General features: G+C 36.9%; 1 protein-coding gene across 2 annotated transcripts in view; it reads left to right on the top strand.

Moving 5' to 3' along the window:
- Window positions 1–15909, top strand: part of LOC129738349 (alpha-2 adrenergic receptor-like) — a 493408-nt gene extending 477499 nt beyond the window's left edge. For both annotated transcript variants that reach the window (XM_055729542.1, XM_055729535.1), the window contains one exon: window positions 15628–15909. In XM_055729542.1, the coding sequence (XP_055585517.1) occupies window positions 15628–15741 (114 nt within the window). In that variant the 3' untranslated portion in view covers window positions 15742–15909. The remainder of the gene's footprint in view (window positions 1–15627) is intronic.
- Window positions 15910–18903: the final 2994 nt, after the last annotated feature.

Raw genomic sequence — 18903 nt, 5'->3', positions numbered from 1 at the left:
AATTTTTGAGCACCACGAAATAAGCTCTTATGATCTTAAAATCACCTTGATCTATAATGTACGCACTGCAACATGATGTACACATTGTTTCTCAATTTTTACCATCATAAAATTTTTGATTTTTCACTTTTATCAATTTTAAAACACGTTTTTACTTAAATTTGTTGACTAGGGGCATATAGAGCACCATATTATCGAGGCATAATGAGCATTTTCTGCCGTAGAATCTAGCAGCGAATTAAAATTGATTTATAGCGCCACACCTTGACTAGTTTTCATCCGACGATTTAGCCTTTTGGTAAGGTGTCGGAGAGGTAATCAAAAGACTAGCGTTAGATTTCTGTTCGAGGTGATTTTTTTTTCATTTACAATTCATGATCGATTTTTTTATTGTTACATTATACGGCTAGTAGCATCATCCTCCGAACAAAGCACATAATGTATGAGCGTGCATGAATTGTTTGTATTCTACAAACAGACCTAGATTATTTTGTTATTGTTTTGTTTGATGAATCTACGACTCACCTGACTTCATCGAATTGAATTCGCTGCTAGATTCCCTGGCAGAAAACGCACATCTTGCCCTGATTAATGGTGCTCATACTGCCTCAGGGGGGGGTTCTCATTATGCCTCCACAGTAGCTGGTTTTCAGCTTTTGGCAAACTTTTTTAAAATGCATTTTTGAACGTTTTCATCTTGTTTTTCACGATTCAGCCCGTTAGAGAATAGGCTTTTCAAGTGTCTGAACACGAAACAATAATGTAACCTCCATATTATAGCTATTTTCTATGGTTAAATAACCGTTTTCCTTAAGGTGGCCATTATGCCCCCATCTCCCCTAGTCATTAAGTTGAAGAGAAAATAAAAATTAGTCTCACTTTGTCCATCATCGAAACAAGTTGTTTCTCTCGATCTACTGCCTAGTCCAATAGGTTATGGGCCTACGATTTTTTTTTTAAGTTTCCTGCAAGTAGTTTCTTAAAGATTGATGAGGATGGACGGAAGTCAGTTCAGCATTGAAAAGTTGAGGAGCGGAGGATATGAGTCCTGGAGGTTCAAGACGCAAATGCTCCTGATTCGAGAAAACCTTTGGAAGTTCGTGAGTGGCGTTGCATCGGAACCTGCTACGGAAGTCTGGATCGAAGGCGATGCGAGGGCACGGGTCACCATAGCCCTTTTGGTGGACGATAGCCAACACCCCCTTATCCGGAACTGTACAACTTCAAAGGCGACCTGGGAGGCATTGAAGAACCATCACCAGAAGCAGATGATGTCCTCTTAAGTTTCAATCCTGAAGAAGATCTGCCGTTCGGAATTCAAGGAGGATGACAGCATGGAAAATTTTCTTTCCCACATGGACCAGCTGTTCCAATGTTTGGAAAACGACGGCCAAGCCATGGACGAGCAAATGAAGGTTGCCATGGTGATGCAAAGCATGCCCGACTCCTACGACGCGCTCATTACTTCACTTGAAAGCAGATCTGACGACGAGCTAACGATGGATTTGGTAAAACGAAAATTACTCGACGAGGCACAGAAGCGGTTATAGAAGGTACGTCCCAGTGAAGCCAGTCCATTTCAAGCGGAATTGCCCCGAATCATCTGCCCAAGGAAAGCGCCCTAGAAAAGGGACGAAAATGCAACCGAAACTGAAAGGAAAAACTGCCAACGTGAGTAAAGCAAATCCATTCGCATTTACTGCACGCAACGAAACAGAACAGAAGCGTTCCTGGATAGAAGATTCGGGTGCCACATCTCACATGTGGTCGAATCGAAAGTTTTTCACCAAACTACGAAACTGTACTAGTTTGACGATCACCTTGGCCGATGGTAGTGAATCGTCCGTGAAGGGTATCGGAACCGGTCACCTGTTGGCATACGACGAAGCTGGAGCGATTCAAGAAATGGTCCTGTCTGATGTGTTATACGTCCCCGATTTAGAATCAAACCTGATTTCAGTCGGAAAACTCATCACGAAAGGGGCGGAAGTCATTTTCACGAAGCAACGAGGCTGCGTTATCCAAAGCAGCGGCCGTGTAGCAGCTGTAGCAGACAAGATTGGTGGTTTATTTCTTCTAAAGACCCCGGAGGAGAATTCCCATCAAGCGTCCCTGCTTCCGAAAAACTGTTTCCACAGTTGGCATCGAAAGTTGGGTCACCATGATTGTGAAGCAGTCCAACGAACAGTGCGTGAAGGTTTGGCAACAGGCATTTCCATTAGCAAGTGCGGCATCAAGAAGACGTGCGAGTGCTGTGTGGAATGTAAAATGGCGCGCTTGCCATTTCCCCCGAAAGCGTAGAAAGAATCGTCAAAACCTTTGGATCTCAACCACACCGATATTTGTGGTCCTATGAATACAACTTCGATTGGCGGATATTTTTTGACGATGATCGGTGACTTCAGTCGTTTCACCGAAGTCTATTTCTTGAAGCGGAAGTCCGAGGCAAACGAGAAGATTCAAGAGTACGTTGCAAAAGTACGAAACCGTTTTGGCCGAAATCCAGTGATAATTCGCTCCGACCAGGTTGGCGAATATAAAGCAAAATCGTTGGGAAAGTTTTACCGTGCCGAAGGAATCGTTCCTCAGTTCACTGCTGCATATTCCCCGCAGCAAAATGGAGTTGCTGAAAGGAAAAATCGAAGCCTGGCAGAGATGGCACGCTGTTTGATTCAAGATGCCAAGATAAGTTACCGATTCTCGGCGGAAGCAATCAACACCGCCACGTATCTGCAGAACATTCTACCATCCAGAATCCTGGAGAAGACGCCGTTCGAGTTATGGTTTGGGAAAGTGCCGAGCTATGCAGACCTACATCTCTTTGGTTGCACTGCTTACGTAAAAGTCCCATTGCTGCAGCGGAAGAAGCTGGATCCGGAAGCCGTCAAGCTCACATTCATCGGCTACTTAAGTGAACACAAGGCGTTTGAGTTTGTCGATCCAAGTACTGACCAAATTGTGATTAAATAGCCGTGACGTCCGATTCATCGAGATGGAAGAAGATGACTTAGCTGAGACGAAAACCGTGGAATACGAGTCGATTTTGGTTCCTCCCAACGAAGAGCTAGAACCCGTGAACGAGAACGATGAAGACCGAGAATCCGACACCAACGCTTACGATACCATGTATGAAATCGAGAGTGATGCCGAACGAACACCGCTGAGACGTTCAACCCGTAGTACCAAAGGTAAAGCTCCTGTTCGTTTTCCCGAAACCGGTTTGGCAAGGAAAATTTGTACCGATCCGAGGTCGTACAATGAAGCCATCAATTGTGAAGAATCTGAATTTTAGAAAGTCGCCATGACCGAAGAGATGCAGTCGTTAACCGAAAATGGAACGTGGGAGTGCCGTGGGTCCCAATGCCGGCCGATCGTGAACCAGTTGGCAACAAATGGATCTTCAAACGCAAGCTGGACGAGAAAGGTGAGGTGATCCGGTACAAAGCCCGTTTGGTCGCCCAGGGCTTCACTCAAAAGTACGGTACCGATTACGACGAAGTTTTCGAACCAGAGGTTCGTCAAGTCACATTCAGAACCTTGTTGACGGACGCTAGCCAGAAGGGTTTGTTGGTGAAGCATGCAGATGTGAAGACCGCTTATCTGAACGGGGAGCTCAAAGAGACGGTCTACATGCGGCAACCGCCTGGTTACGAAAAGGATGGTCCGGGCACCGTATGTCTCTCGAGGAGGAGTCTCTATGGCCTTAAGCAATCAGGTCATGTCTGGAACAAGAAAATGGACAGCGTTCTGAATCAGCTCGAGTTCAAGCAATCGGCCAACGATCCTTGTTTGTACGTGTAGGACAAGGATGGGAAGCGAATTTATCTCGTCGTTAACGTAGACGATATGGTCATCGCTTGTGAAGACGAGAAGCAGTATGAAGATTTGATCCAATCATTGAACCGATTCTTCACTGTAACATCCCTGGGAGATATTCGCCATTTCCTGGGAATTCAAGTTTAGCGTGACGAAGTCGGGTTTACTCTCAGCCAGAAAAACTTTTGAAGAGATTTGGTATGGATCAAGCGAAGCCGTCGAAAATTCCGTTGGATCCTGGCCATCAACAGCAAATGGAGCAGACGGAGAAACTGCTCAAAAACCAACAGTATGCCAGCTAAATCGGTGGTTTGCTGTATGTGGCAGTGAATACTCGACCGGACATAGCTGTGAGTGTATCGATCCTTGGTCGTTCTATTAGCAGTCCCAGCCAAGCAGATTCTGCGATATCTCAAGCACACTATAGACCATCAACTAGTCCTTGGAACGAATGACCAGAAGCAGACAGTCTACGTGGATGCGGATTGGGCAGGAGACGCGAAAACCAGGAAGTCCAATTCTGGTTACATTTTCCTGATGGGTGACGGTCCGATTTGTTGGGGCTCGAGGAAGCAGAAACACACTTCTCCCTAAGTAGCCCCGAAGCCGAGTTCATCGCCCTTGCAGAATGCTGTTAGGAACTTTTGTGGATTGATCGTTTGCTACGAGATTTCCATGTGGTCCGATCAAAGTCGATTACCGTTCATGAGAATAACCAATCCTGCATGAAGCAACTGGAAGAAGGGAAGTTTCACAACCGATTCAAACATGTAGACACCCTTAATCATTTCGTGCGACATCTGAAGAAAGATGGGATTATCAACTTCGATTATTGCCCTACTGAACTGATGATTGCCGATATGCTGACGAAGCCCTTGACTTAAGTAAAATTAAGGGAATTCCGAGAAGCTGCTGGAATCCATCCATCGAGGAGGAGTGAAGAACGAAGCGACTGATGATCAAGCAAGCCTTGGAATAGTTAGTCATTAAGTTGAAGAGAAAATAAAAATTAGTCTTACTTTGTCCATCTTCGAAACAAGTTTTTTCTCTCGATCTACTGCCTAGTCCAATACAACAGTCTTTTTTGCGAAGCATGTTTTTCCAGATTTTTTTAGAAGACTTTGAATATCGGATAACTGAAGACATGAAGGTGAGTAACGCTTGAGAGCTATATTTGAGTTTAACAACGAAGTTTCTAAAACTTTAAATTTTGTAATACTCAGTTGAGAAATAAGAGAGATGTAGTGGTTTTAGTCAGGAGTGTCAAATTAACACTCCAGGGACTGTAACAAGAAAAAAATTAAGGGACGGGCAAGGGTTAACTTTAATTCAAACGAACTTTCGTCCACTCAACTTGATATTACATGCTGTCAGAAACTGTAAAAAAACAGTCGAGTTGCCTATTTTATTTGTAAGATATAATAAAAACAAGTAAATGAGATCAAGTCTTCTTTGAATCTGAGCTTATTCACCAGAATCACTTACTGGACAAATCCATTGCCTGTTGCTTCGAAGATTAAGTGAAAAAAAACCTTCCTCAAACAAATGGAAAAGCCCTCGGCCAAGGAAGCAGTTTGGCTAGCTAGTTCTTACCAGAGCAAACCCTAGAAAATGAAGGCAAAAGTTCATTAGCTGCGCTCATTTCGTATTCAATATTATGTACAAAGCATGGCAGAAAATGGTGTTTACCTTCGGATCGACGGGCGCGAGCCTTCGCTGCTATTTAGTCGCCATTGAGTGGTGCTGTTGGCTCAAGAATGAAAAAAAAAAATGTAAAGAAAAAAAGCTGTATAATAAAGAGTAAGTCCGTTCATTGGGGAAGGTTTGTACCCTCAGAAGTTTTTTTTTCTCCTTCTTCTATCCGGAAAGTGAGGCCACCGGTGGTTTATGCCCCATAAACGTGTTGATACAGCCAAAAGGCGGTCTAGGTTTAGGATGGTTGAGCTTTTTTTTTCTTCTTTCTGTTCAACTTGAATGTGCCCCAACGACTCCTGAGGGGGGTAGCTCGCTCGCTGAATAAGCAGAAAAAGGCTTATGAACCTTTCGAAGTTTACCTTACGCCCGTCTTTTGCCGTTTCTATTCAATGAAGTCGGACTTTTCCGAAACCCACCCTTCTGCCAAGTCAACCAACAACCCACCGAATCCATTCTTCATCGCAACAGAATGGATGGCTAACACATTTTAAATTACCTTTTTCCCTTCGGCCAGAGGCCGCAGAAAACGTCAAGACGAAACGAGAGTGTGGAAACTGTACCGAGAAGCAGCGAGAAGTGAAAAAAGGATTGGCATCCTAAATTTGTTTGGACATGCATAATTATTTCGGACGGGAAGCGGTTTGTTTATTTTATGCCCTTTTTTAACTTCTTCTTATTACCAATCTACCAGCACTCGTTGGAAGAGGGATTCGATTCATGACTTATTTCGGCCGCTCAACCTCCTACTCTCTATGGTTGAAACAGCTTCATTCATTGAATTGGTTTTGCGAGATGAGCTTCTTTGAATTTCGATCAGAAGAGCTTTGAATAATGCAGGAAAATGGATTTTCGATTACTATCGGTGTTCTATTTTGGTCTTGAATACCTGATGTATGATGTTGAAATCTTATTTTATAGCGTCAAGTGCGCTTCCTTTGATACTAAAGCCTTCAGAGCCAAAGTGGTATAAGAGCAAAATGGTCTAATTAGGATTTAAATTAAGTATTTTTTTTTGCAAAAAGTTGCAAAAAGTAAATTTTTACAGCTCGAATCGTAAATTCATGTAACGAGGCTTGCTTTTCAGCACTGAATTTCAAAAATTTCATTTAGTTCGTCTTTGGTTGGAATTCCCTTACTGACTATATCTGGGGTAACGTGGGCCATGGGGAAACGTGGGCCACTTTAAATATCTCAGCTGTGTGTTGAGATAAAAATCTCAATCCAACTGTCATCGTCGTCGCTTTGCGTAATCATGTTTTTGTATATGCTGTTGACTTATGTACGTATCGTATACTTCTTTTATTAAACTAGCCTAGAAAAATCCACTTTCAAAATCGAATAAGCACCCGCAAATTGCATCCGTGGGAGACCTAAAGTACATAACAAAAATATTCTCATACGCTTATGATCTTAGTTTTGTTATGTTCTTTCACGTGGAAAAGGAATTTTTGATGAACCATCAAAAAGTCACACAAACGTAGCCAATTTGCAAATCATAGCTTGTGGGGAATCGTGGGCCATATTTTGTGGGCTATCTTGAGCCACCTATATTTTGGTGTTTTTATACACATTCAGAACTTTAAATACGTTTTTCCTATCTGCAAAGGTTACTTACGCCAAATAAAGAGTTGTGAAAAATATTTTGCGCATTTTTTCCAATGTTATAGAGAAGAACTAAAATCCTATATAAGGAATTTAGCCGAAACGTACGCGAGCCATGAATTAGGAACCATCCAATCATACACAAATTATTTTTCATTTCCTCATCTGAAATTGCTTTAAGATAACTTAATGAATTATGAAATTTCAATTTTGGGTCGATTCATAAACTTTGCACGTTATCTTGTCAATTTGGATTTGATGGCCCAAGTTTCCCCACCATTTTTCAAAATCCAAAAAAAATACTTTTCTTAAAACAGTCAGAGTCCGGGAAACTCATGTATTTAAAAAAAATAACAAAATTGCCTAATGATACTTTAAAAATGAAGAAACCTTACCATTTTTTTTTCTTTTTATCTTTTATAATTAAGAAGTTATGAAGCAAAGAAAAAAAGTGGACCATGATACCCCACACTCCCCTACATATAAATTGATGTTTGTCTGTCTGCCTTTTCCCTATAGACTAGGAAACTAGTGAACCGATTATCGCGAAACTTGGCATCTGAGGGTTTTTGGGACCGGAGGTTTCTAAAATAGTTTCAAACCGCTTTGACTTGAGGGAAGGGGGGCTCCCATACAAAATAAATAAAATTTTACACAATTCGAACAATTCTCGGGATTTTTTCAACTGATCAACGTGAAATTTGGTCTGTAACCGTTTTCAAGACCGTGTATGGTTTCTAGAATACTTTCAAACCTCTCCGAATCCAAAAAAAGGAGGCTCCCCTACAAAATTAACGAAAAATTTACACAATTCGAACAATTTTCGGAAACAACTAAACCGATTAACGTTAAATTTGGTGCGTAGCCGTTTTTAAAACCAGGAATGATTTTTTGTAATACTTTCAGACCCTTCTACATCCAAAAGAGTGGGAGGGAGCTCCCATACAACAACTAACAAAAATTGAACAAAATTTAAACAATCATCGGAGGATTTTGTTAAAAATTGATAAAAATGTGTGTTTTGTTATGATGAAATGACTTATTGAAGTAACAAAAGAGCTTTAGCAAAATTTGATAAAATATTAAATTGATAGACGATTCCCATTTCATGAATGAAAACTCTCAAATTCAACAAATGTAACATACATATAATTAAAAAATACAATGTCTTAGTAATTTCATAAAGTTTGGCACACTTTTTGATTATGTTAATAACTGCCTATATTTGAATATTCCTTCCGCTTCAAATAGAAGCGATTATTTTTTATTTGGAGGGCTTTCAGTACAGCTCTGACGATTTTTGAATGAAAAATTTTGATTTCCCATACATATTTCCATACAATATTAAAACTCGTTGCGCTAATTCAGGGCTGGATGGATCGCTTCCACAATTTTTATTGCTATATCTGGCAGCAAAAACAACCAAAAACAGTTATGGGAGGTGTAAAAATTTCGGAATTTGAAATTTCCATACAAAGCTTGCAGTGGTCTAATGGAGATGTTAAAAAACCATAATCATAAAAAAACGAAACTTTAAATTAAATTTAAATCCAAATTAAAAATATCTGACAGTACTATGACAAAAATAAGACAAATGAAAAAAATTAAAAATTATGACAAAACAAACGACAATAAAATGACAAAAATCTGACAGAACTAAAAATTAAAGCTTAGTCTATATTTGTCATATTTTTTTTAGTCACAGTTTTGTAAAATTTTTGTCATAACTTTGTCATATTTTTATCACATTTGTCATATTTTGTCAAAGTATTCTCAGATTTCGGTCATTTTATTACCAAATGATTTTTTTCCCATTATGTTGTCAAATTTGTATCAAAGTTTTGACACTTTTGTAAATGTTTTGTCATTATTTTGCCTTTTTAAATTTATGTCAGATGTATTTTCATTTAATTGTCAAATTTCTGACATTTGTAATATTTTTCTATTTTTTGGTCATAACTATGTAATTTTATTGTCAACTTTATCTTTTTTTCTTTATTTTATCCTCATATCTTTGTTATAATTATGTCAAATTTTTATTCAAACTTTCAGTTAATTACAATGTTTTAAAGTTTAGTGGAAGCCGCTATATTTGATTTCAAGCTGGCGTACCATGGCGTTGGACAGCAATATCCGACTTCAACTAATTGAGTCCTTCGGCCGTATACCCATGTTGTGTGTGATTTTTATGCAATTTTCATTTATTTCAAGGCACTTTGAAATTAAGCTGAAGCCGCCATCTTTGATTCAAAAATGACGTCACCGTGTGATATTTTCCTCAAGGTCTTTTTAACGCGAATTTTTCCGGAATAAACGTGGTTTTTCAGAATAAAAACGGATTGTTTTTAGCCCGGTACGTATTATGCGCTCACATTTTTAATTCTACAAACTAATTTTCAAAGATTTTTTCAGGTGTGATTGATTTTTGCAAAACACCGAGAGTTTTGATCAGTATTGCACCGCTTCACACAGGGGAAAACGATGTAAAAAGGTGATCAAAATTGTTTACGCCAAAACGGAGCGTTTTAGACCCATAGTGTCTTCGGGACATTTTACCTACATTCAAAGTACTTTAAAATGAGCTTTTGATAAAAATGATTAAATCACCTAGCAGTGAGATAGAAAAATTATTTTTTGTATTTTTCATTTTAGAGCACTTGTCTTTAGCAAGTTTTAGATTGTAAAAAATGTAGCAATTTTGTTCAAGACGTCAACATCGAAGAAGCTAACCCAAAAAAGTTAGAAGGGTTCAAAATAAAAAAATATTTTTTTATCAAAATTTTCAGTATTTAAACGATATCTTTCCAGGCCAAGCTTAATCGAGCAAGATATGTTTGAAAGAGTTTTGAGTCACTTAAAATCGAACAGTTTTGTGGAACACACTTAATAAAAATATTTAGACTGAAACGAGTTAGATCGGAAAAGCTAAGAAAAAATAGCTGTTTTCGAACACCTGTATCTTTCTAGTTCGGTTGAGTTCAGTTCATTTTTTGGTTGCATTTGAATCAGGCAGGTTTCAACGTTGTAGAATCATATAGTTTACAATGTTAAGTTGTTTATTTTGTAGCTTTATAAATGATTAATGTTAGCTATTTTCAAGGAATCCATAGGAATTTTTTTTTGCATTTAAAACTAGCTGATCGAAAAACAAACTCATCAAGTATATTGTATTGTGTGTGGAAAGGTAGATGATAAGGTTCGTCAATGGAGGCTTAAAAACGTCATACGCGAGCGAGAGAATGATTTGGCTAAAGTTTCACCAAAATAAAAACGGTTGCTAATTGTCAGTATAAATAAACTTGGAATTTGTCCTCTAGATTCCTTGAAAATAGCTAACTTTAATCACTTATAAAGCTACAAAATAAACAACTTAACGTTATAAACTCCATGTTTTTATAACGTTGAAACCTGCCTGATTCAAATGCCTATATATCCTAAACATATCTTGCTCGAATAAGCTTGGCCTGGAAAGATATCGTTTAAATACTGAAAATTTTGATAAAAAAAATTTTTTTTATTTTGAACCCTTTAAACTTTTTTAGGTTAGCTTTTACGATGTTGACGTCTTGAACAAAATTGCTACATTTTTTACCATCTAAAAACTTGCAAAAGACATAAGTGCTCTAAAATGAAAAATACAAAAAATAATTTTTCTATCTCACTGCTAGGTGATTTAATCATTTTTATCAAAAGCTCATTTTAAAGTGCTTTGAATGTAGGTAAAATGTCCCGAAGACACTATGGGTCTAAAACGCTCCGTTTTGGCGTAAGCAATTTTGATCACCTTTTTACATCGTTTTCCCCTGTGTGCGCTTCTCAATTCGCGTGTGGCCGGCTTTCAAAAACGATCTTGAGAAATTCACCCAGTGGTGCACATTTCGCTTCGCGCTCACTGTTTTTGTACCCTTAGGTTTATATTTAAATATATATTTTTGAAATGAATCTCAGCGCTCATGTAATTACACCACTAGAATCGGTATGAAATGAGCTTTCTTGATATATAAATTTATTGCAAAAATCTTGAGGAAATATACTCAGAATCCAGTGCAAAGTTGTGTTCAGTGCAAGAAAATGTGAAAAAATTTGCAAATTTATAAAAAGTTGTTCAAAAATCAGCTACCTTTGAAAATTTGTCAAAAATTCTGTCGTTTCGACAATCTTAAAATACAAAAATGTGTCAACTTTCTAATCCTCTTTTCAAAGTATATCTGATTGTCATGATTTGTGGCTTGTTTTGCCACACGTCTCAGATCAGCATTAGTGCTGATCCGTTTCCCCGTCTTCTCTAATTTGGCACTCATGCGGACTTTTGATGCGGACCCTTGATGCGGACCCTTGATGCAGACCTTTGATGCGGACCTTTAATGCGGACCCTTGATGCGGACCCTTGATGCGAACCTTTTGATGCGGACCCTTGATGCGGACCCTTGATACCGACCCTTGATGCGGACCTTTGATGCGGACCCTTGATGCGGACCTTTGATGCGGATCTTTGATGCGAACCTTTGATACGGACCACTAAGCACAAGCACTACTTGTTGCTCATAAGAGCTTCGATTTCAGAATGACCTCTTAAGCGACCAGGTTTAAGCGCCGATGTGGTCTAGTGGATAGGCTGGCGCGAGTCTGGTTTTGATATGCCAGGCGTACTGGGTTCGATTCCTGGTATCGGCAAGAAAACTTTTGGGTTCGAATCCCATAAGTTGCCGACAGGTAAGATGTGTTTCTCTTATAATAACTGACTATGTAATAAGAATGTTCAATCAGTTGCCAGCTGGCCAGGTATATACACGGATGCCGGAATACCTGTAAGTAAACTAGCCCACCTGATTGACTCGTTCTTCCAAAATAAACCTACATAAACACAATACATTCACTCCATAACAGTTCATACGAAGTCATGGGGTCCGGGTATGGTGTACGCGTTGCATTGAAGATTTGTCGAACTTTACAATCTAAAGAATGCATGTGAGCACATACTTAGGCAGAAACTGCGGTGAATCCGTGCACCCATGGTGGATATCCAATATACATATACATATACATACCTCTTAAGCGACCAGGTTGCTTTATTTATAGCGAGTGATACCCGCGCGTCACGTTTAAAACACTCAGGTGGGCAGAGGAAAACGCGAGTGGATTTTTTCTTTCTTTTCTTCTTACCAGAACGCGCGTTCGCGTTGCTATGGGTTTCAGACCAAAAGTGCATAGGGTTACCAACGGACAAATATTGTATTAAATTTAACTATATATTTTTTTATTTATTATTATTATAATTATTTCTAGTTCTAGTACATTATCCTACACTGATGTGACTGAAACAATTTTAACGGTTGATGAAAAAGTACGGCATTTACACCACAATTTTACGTGTATATCTTTACGTGCAACGTATAGCTACTTACTTCAGCTTTCTTAAACATGTAGTGAAATTTCTGCATTCCGTAGCTGATCTTTATATTCTTTTATAGTCTTTTTCCGAAGCTAGTTTTTTTTTGGAATTTTTTTCTTAGACTTTGAATAACGGAAAACTAAAATGTTGTAGGTGAATAATGTCTAAAAAAAACAAATTTGCGTTATATAACGGGGTTTCAAAACTATAAATTATGTGGAAATCGATCGAAAAGCTTTGCTTTGCCTGCTTTGCTTGCTTTGCTTACTTACAATTCATTATTATTTGTCACACGCTTTTAACACTAGAAGGACCGGCAAATTGAATATACCTATTCGGACCGTGACCAGTCAAAATGACTGGTAATGGGGAAATTTTTTCTATCAAAATATTTTTAACTTTTTTCTTTTGAAATTATTTTGTTATTTATTCGATAACATTTGTGGTATAAAATGGAAATATTTTTTCACCATGGGTGCCCGGAATCACCTCATTTTGTCATAGTCGACGAATGCGTGTATGTCATAAAATGAATATCCCAAATAATCATCAAAAACTAAAACACATTATCAATCTTAGAATAAAAAAATGTTAGATGGCTATGAGTATTGACCATGGGTGCACGGTTTCACTTCAGTTTTGTTTTAGTAGATATTTTCTAGCATCCATCGCTCTGAAATTTTTCAACCCGATGTCTATAAATTATACCTGATATTGTAGGATTTGAAGCATATTTTCTATATAAGTAGAGCAATTTACCATGGGTGCACGGATTCACCGCCATTCATCCAAAATTTTTTTTTTGCATGTTAAAGGTAAAGGTTTATATTCTTTACTTTAAACTTTAAAAGATTCAAACGAAAATTTGTGTTATATACATGGTTTTTCACTATGGGTGCACGGATTCACCGCGTTGTAATCAAATATTGGACTTTTTGCAATTTTTTAAAAAGCATTATTACAAATCTTAACTGAACCAAAGTCGAAACCATGTCTTTCATGTTGAGACATAATGATTTAAATAACGATTTTTATTTTAAGTCCCGTTTTTTCATTCCTGGAAAAGAAATATTTCAATTGTATCTTGAAAAATTAAATTTATTTATTTATTATTAAATAACAGATTAAGCAACAAAACAAACCAAAAAAATTGGGAGTCAAGTGCTTGAAACGCCACACAGCGGCCAATCCGAGAACTTTTTCTACAAATCTTCATGATTTTGCATCGAAAATCAATAATTTCATAACGAATGACACACTTCTGCCCACCATAAGTAAACTAGGGCTTATTGACTTGATTGTAGCTTGCAAATGAAACCAAAAGCAAGCGAAAAAAATTTATCTTGTTTGAGTTATAGGGTTGTGAATTTTACCAGTCATTTTGACTGGTCACGGTCCGAGTGTCCAAGGCGAAATTTTTCTCGCTTATTAAAAGAGCTAGTGGAATAAAAAATACACAGTTTCGTAGAGATTCAAAATTCATGAAAAGTCGTATTTTTTGCGAATTTTTAAAGCGAAGTAATTAAAAGATATTCAACAAACAAAGTGTCCAACCAGTCATTTTGACTGGTGCGGTCTTTCTAGTGTTAAAGACATTATAACTTAATAATGGCAAACTTCTGTTCACTCTTTTATCAAAGATTTTTCTCCTCATTATCAAAAATATTTCTTATTTATTCAATAATTTAAAAAAAATATTTGTATGGTTCTTATTAAAAATATAGATATAGTTCGTTAATATTCAATTTAAAATAAACTCATTGATTCATGTACATTTTCAAAGCCTTCAAGGACTCATCCGTTACTAAAAATTGAGATGCCATAACAAAGTATTTTAAATCAAATAACCTTTTGTCAAAGGCTTTTGAAAAAAGTTACTAGCCATTAAAAGCTTTGCAGTCAAATTTACATTTTGGGTGGGATTACACTTGAGTGATGTTTTTTGATAAATATTTCGAACTCATTTTTAATCTTTTTGGGATTTTTTTTTCTTTTCAAATGAATGTTATTAAGCTTCATTGGCCAAAACAGGGCTTACACAAATTTATTGACACGTAACTATGCAATGATTGTAAGCAAAATATGCGTCAAGTTTGTCTGCCAAAAAAAAAAACATTTCAAAGCACATATAACATTTCCAAATTTTTTTATGAAGCGAATGTTTGAAACTTGTATTTCAATGCTTCCACGTCTACGTTAGCTTATCTTAATTAGCCATCAATGTTTCGGAAAGTTCTCACCCTAGCAAAATACACTCCCTGAACCTGTTGAAAATCCTCGCTTCGCCCGTTAGTTTCCTACCTTTTTTTCTCCCGTGTACCGGAAGCCAAAGTGACATACCGAGCCGAATTGCGTGACTCTAGCTAATTTTCCACACTTTGCAAATGGCAAGTGGGGAACGAAAAAACTAAGTTACGGAAAGTAAGTAATTCAAAATTCCCCGGCCCGGTAAACAGAGAGCCACCTCACTTCACGCCATCCCCTAGAGTTTCTAAATGCAAAATGGTTGGCATTTCCGGTGAGCGCGGCACTCAAACAAGTGGTTTGGAAAATTCTTCGAGGCACGGTGTTCTGTTTTCTGCTGCCTTTTTTCTTCGTTTTTTTTTGTTCAAGCCTAAGGTGGGGTGCGGTTGAGCGACGATTTTCGTTTTTCTGCCTGCCTGTCTGCCTCCCCTGAGAATGGTGAAAACTATTTTAATATTTAACGAACTTGTTGAATTCCCTCGGCTGACGTGTGAAGTTTTGGGCCATTCTGGAAAACGGGTGGGGAGCTGTTGGAATTTTTGTGGGACTTTTTCTCGTTTATTTTTTTTCGGAAACAAGTTGAAACAACGCAATCAAGGAGGGAATCAAACACATGATAGAATGTATTTTTTTTTTTTAAGTAGATTCTTTCCTTTCTTCCGTTTTTAAGTTTCTCACAAAACTATAGCCAGAAAGATTTTCAGATAAGCAATCAAAGTTTTGTACCAAAAGTACATATTCCTTAACTTATTTTTTCAGTTAAAGAAGATGAAATATGTTCGCCAACAAAATTTCCTCGAAAAGGGTGGTTAATTTTCTTCCACTTGAGCGTACAAATTCCTCATTTAACCAAGCTGTTTTCTTTTGTATCTTTCCAGGTAAGACCCCCAGAGACAAAACAACTATACTTGGGTAAAATCTGGAGCCGGCAACAAAAATCCTGTAACAAAAAGGTACAGAGACAGAGACATTTTCATCTTTCGGATCGTTGAACTGGAACCGGGTTACACCCTCCGAAAAAAAATAAGAGGAAAAGACGCTCCCATATAGGTATTAATATAAACGCACTACATCGCCAGTTTCCCATCCTCCCCCGGGGAATGGGCTCAGCTGATGCTCGGAAGGCCACCGAGAAAGGGGGGATGATTTCCTAAAGAATGATGACGCAACAACCAGAAACGTTCATCAAAAGAGAACGGACTCCTTCCACGTGTCGTCCCGCCTTTTCATACCTGCCCGGGTCTCATTTGTTAGGCCTAACTCGCTCGAGACAGCAACGAAATTTATGAGGTCAGTGCCTGGAAGCGTCTCCAATGAAAACATTGATTTATCATGGGGCTATTTGGTTTCATCACCCTTTTGTCGAAGGAAATTTGCTGCCGCGGGTTTCTTTCCCACAAGGGAATTTCTCCGAGGAAAACAGACAATTTTTCTCGTATAATGATATAATGTTTTTTGAAAATATTTGTAAATTTTTTTTTCTATCAGATATTTGTAGAAACCTAACCCAAAAACAACTCATCGCAAACTTTCAACAGGAAAAGTTAATAACTGCTTTACAATTTTCAACTTCCAGAAGCCTCTCGAAAAGCTTTGAACCGGAACCTTTTGAACTGTCGGAAAATCCCTGCAAGGATCAAAGCCAAAGGCCAGAGCGGCAGCAACGGCTTTCTTTTTGGCAAAGCCAGAGCCTTAGGAGACGTAATCGTTTGGCTTTTAACCTTTCCACAAACGGGCTCAAGAAACTCCTCCTAACTCCATTCTAGCCCTCCACTTTTCCGATCAGGGTCCGCCAAGTTTTGGAAAACGTCGCCGGCGACTGTCACCAATTTAGGACGACCGATTCTGATTGGACAAATTTATGGGCTCGCTCGTTCTGCTTTTGTTTCCCAATGAATCAGGGCTTCGTTTTGGATTCTTTTTTTTCTTTTCTCCTACAAAGTTGGCGCCATTGCCGTTGCAAATAACTCGAAAGCGATATCTTGGAGCTGAATCGCTGTCTTTTCAAAAAAATACCTTTTTAAGGGTTTTCCACGTCAAGAATGAAATTTGATAACTTCGCATACAATTTTCATCGTTTTTTTTTTAGGAATTTTACAAAGGCTATAATTTCACAATCAACGAAGTTTTATTATGAAAACATGTAAAATTAACACTGCCCGATTTCCCGATTTGATCCGGGGTTGCCCGGATATTTAATGCAACATTTGACAAAAGTCTATTCTAGCCCGGTTTCCTGGAGTTCATTGAAAAAAGTCCGGATCTAGCCCGGAATTATCTACCTATATATAAAAAGCAATTTCTGTGGGTTTGTTTGTTTGTTTGTTTGTTTGTTTGTTTGTTTGTTTGTTTGTTTGTTTGTTTGTTTGTTTGTTTGTTTGTTTGTTTGTTTGTTTGTTTGTTTGTTTGTTTGTTTGTTTGTTTGTTTGTTTGTTTGTTTGTTTGTTTGTTTGTTTGTTTGTTTGTTTGTTTGTTTGTTTGTTTGTTTGTTTGTTTGTTTGTTTGTTTGTTTGTTTGTTTGTTTGTTTGTTTGTTTGTTTGTTTGTTTGTTTGTTTGTTTGTTTGTTTGTTTGTTTGTTTGTTTGTTTGTTTGTTTGTTTGTTTGTTTGTTTGTTTGTTTGTTTGTTTGTTTGTTTGTTTGTTTGTTTGTTTGTTTGTTTGTTTGTTTGTTTGTTTGTTTGTTTGTTTGTTTGTTTGTTTGTTTGTTTGTTTGTTTGTTTGTTTGTTTGTTTGTTTGTTTGTTTGTTTGTTTGTTTGTTTGTTTGTTTGTTTGTTTGTTTGTTTGTTTGTTTGTTTGTTTGTTTGTTTGTTTGTTTGTTTGTTTGTTTGTTTGTTTGTTTGTTTGTTTGTTTGTTTGTTTGTTTGTTTGTTTGTTTGTTTGTTTGTTTGTTTGTTTGTTTGTTTGTTTGTTTGTTTGTTTGTTTGTTTGTTTGTTTGTTTGTTTGTTTGTTTGTTTGTTTGTTTGTTTGTTTGTTTGTTTGTTTGTTTGTTTGTTTGTTTGTTTGTTTGTTTGTTTGTTTGTTTGTTTGTTTGTTTGTTTGTTTGTTTGTTTGTTTGTTTGTTTGTTTGTTTGTTTGTTTGTTTGTTTGTTTGTTTGTTTGTTTGTTTGTTTGTTTGTTTGTTTGTTTGTTTGTTTGTTTGTTTGTTTGTTTGTTTGTTTGTTTGTTTGTTTGTTTGTTTGTTTGTTTGTTTGTTTGTTTGTTTGTTTGTTTGTTTGTTTGTTTGTTTGTTTGTTTGTTTGTTTGTTTGTTTGTTTGTTTGTTTGTTTGTTTGTTTGTTTGTTTGTTTGTTTGTTTGTTTGTTTGTTTGTTTGTTTGTTTGTTTGTTTGTTTGTTTGTTTGTTTGTTTGTTTGTTTGTTTGTTTGTTTGTTTGTTTGTTTGTTTGTTTGTTTGTTTGTTTGTTTGTTTGTTTGTTTGTTTGTTTGTTTGTTTGTTTGTTTGTTTGTTTGTTTGTTTGTTTGTTTGTTTGTTTGTTTGTTTGTTTGTTTGTTTGTTTGTTTGTTTGTTTGTTTGTTTGTTTGTTTGTTTGTTTGTTTGTTTGTTTGTTTGTTTGTTTGTTTGTTTGTTTGTTTGTTTGTTTGTTTGTTTGTTTGTTTGTTTGTTTGTTTGTTTGTTTGTTTGTTTGTTTGTTTGTTTGTTTGTTTGTTTGTTTGTTTGTTTGTTTGTTTGTTTGTTTGTTTGTTTGTTTGTTTGTTTGTTTGTTTGTTTGTTTGTTTGTTTGTTTGTTTGTTTGTTTGTTTGTTTGTTTGTTTGTTTGTTTGTTTGTTTGTTTGTTTGTTTGTTTGTTTGTTTGTTTGTTTGTTTGTTTGTTTGTTTGTTTGTTTGTTTGTTTGTTTGTTTGTTTGTTTGTTTGTTTGTTTGTTTGTTTGTTTGTTTGTTTGTTTGTTTGTTTGTTTGTTTGTTTGTTTGTTTGTTTGTTTGTTTGTTTGTTTGTTTGTTTGTTTGTTTGTTTGTTTGTTTGTTTGTTTGTTTGTTTGTTTGTTTGTTTGTTTGTTTGTTTGTTTGTTTGTTTGTTTGTTTGTTTGTTTGTTTGTTTGTTTGTTTGTTTGTTTGTTTGTTTGTTTGTTTGTTTGTTTGTTTGTTTGTTTGTTTGTTTGTTTGTTTGTTTGTTTGTTTGTTTGTTTGTTTGTTTGTTTGTTTGTTTGTTTGTTTGT

Source organism: Uranotaenia lowii, chromosome 1 (genome assembly GCF_029784155.1).
Source record: "Uranotaenia lowii strain MFRU-FL chromosome 1, ASM2978415v1, whole genome shotgun sequence".
Taxonomy (NCBI): Eukaryota; Metazoa; Arthropoda; class Insecta; order Diptera; family Culicidae; genus Uranotaenia; species Uranotaenia lowii.
This window is presented reverse-complemented; position numbering and strand designations above follow the sequence as displayed.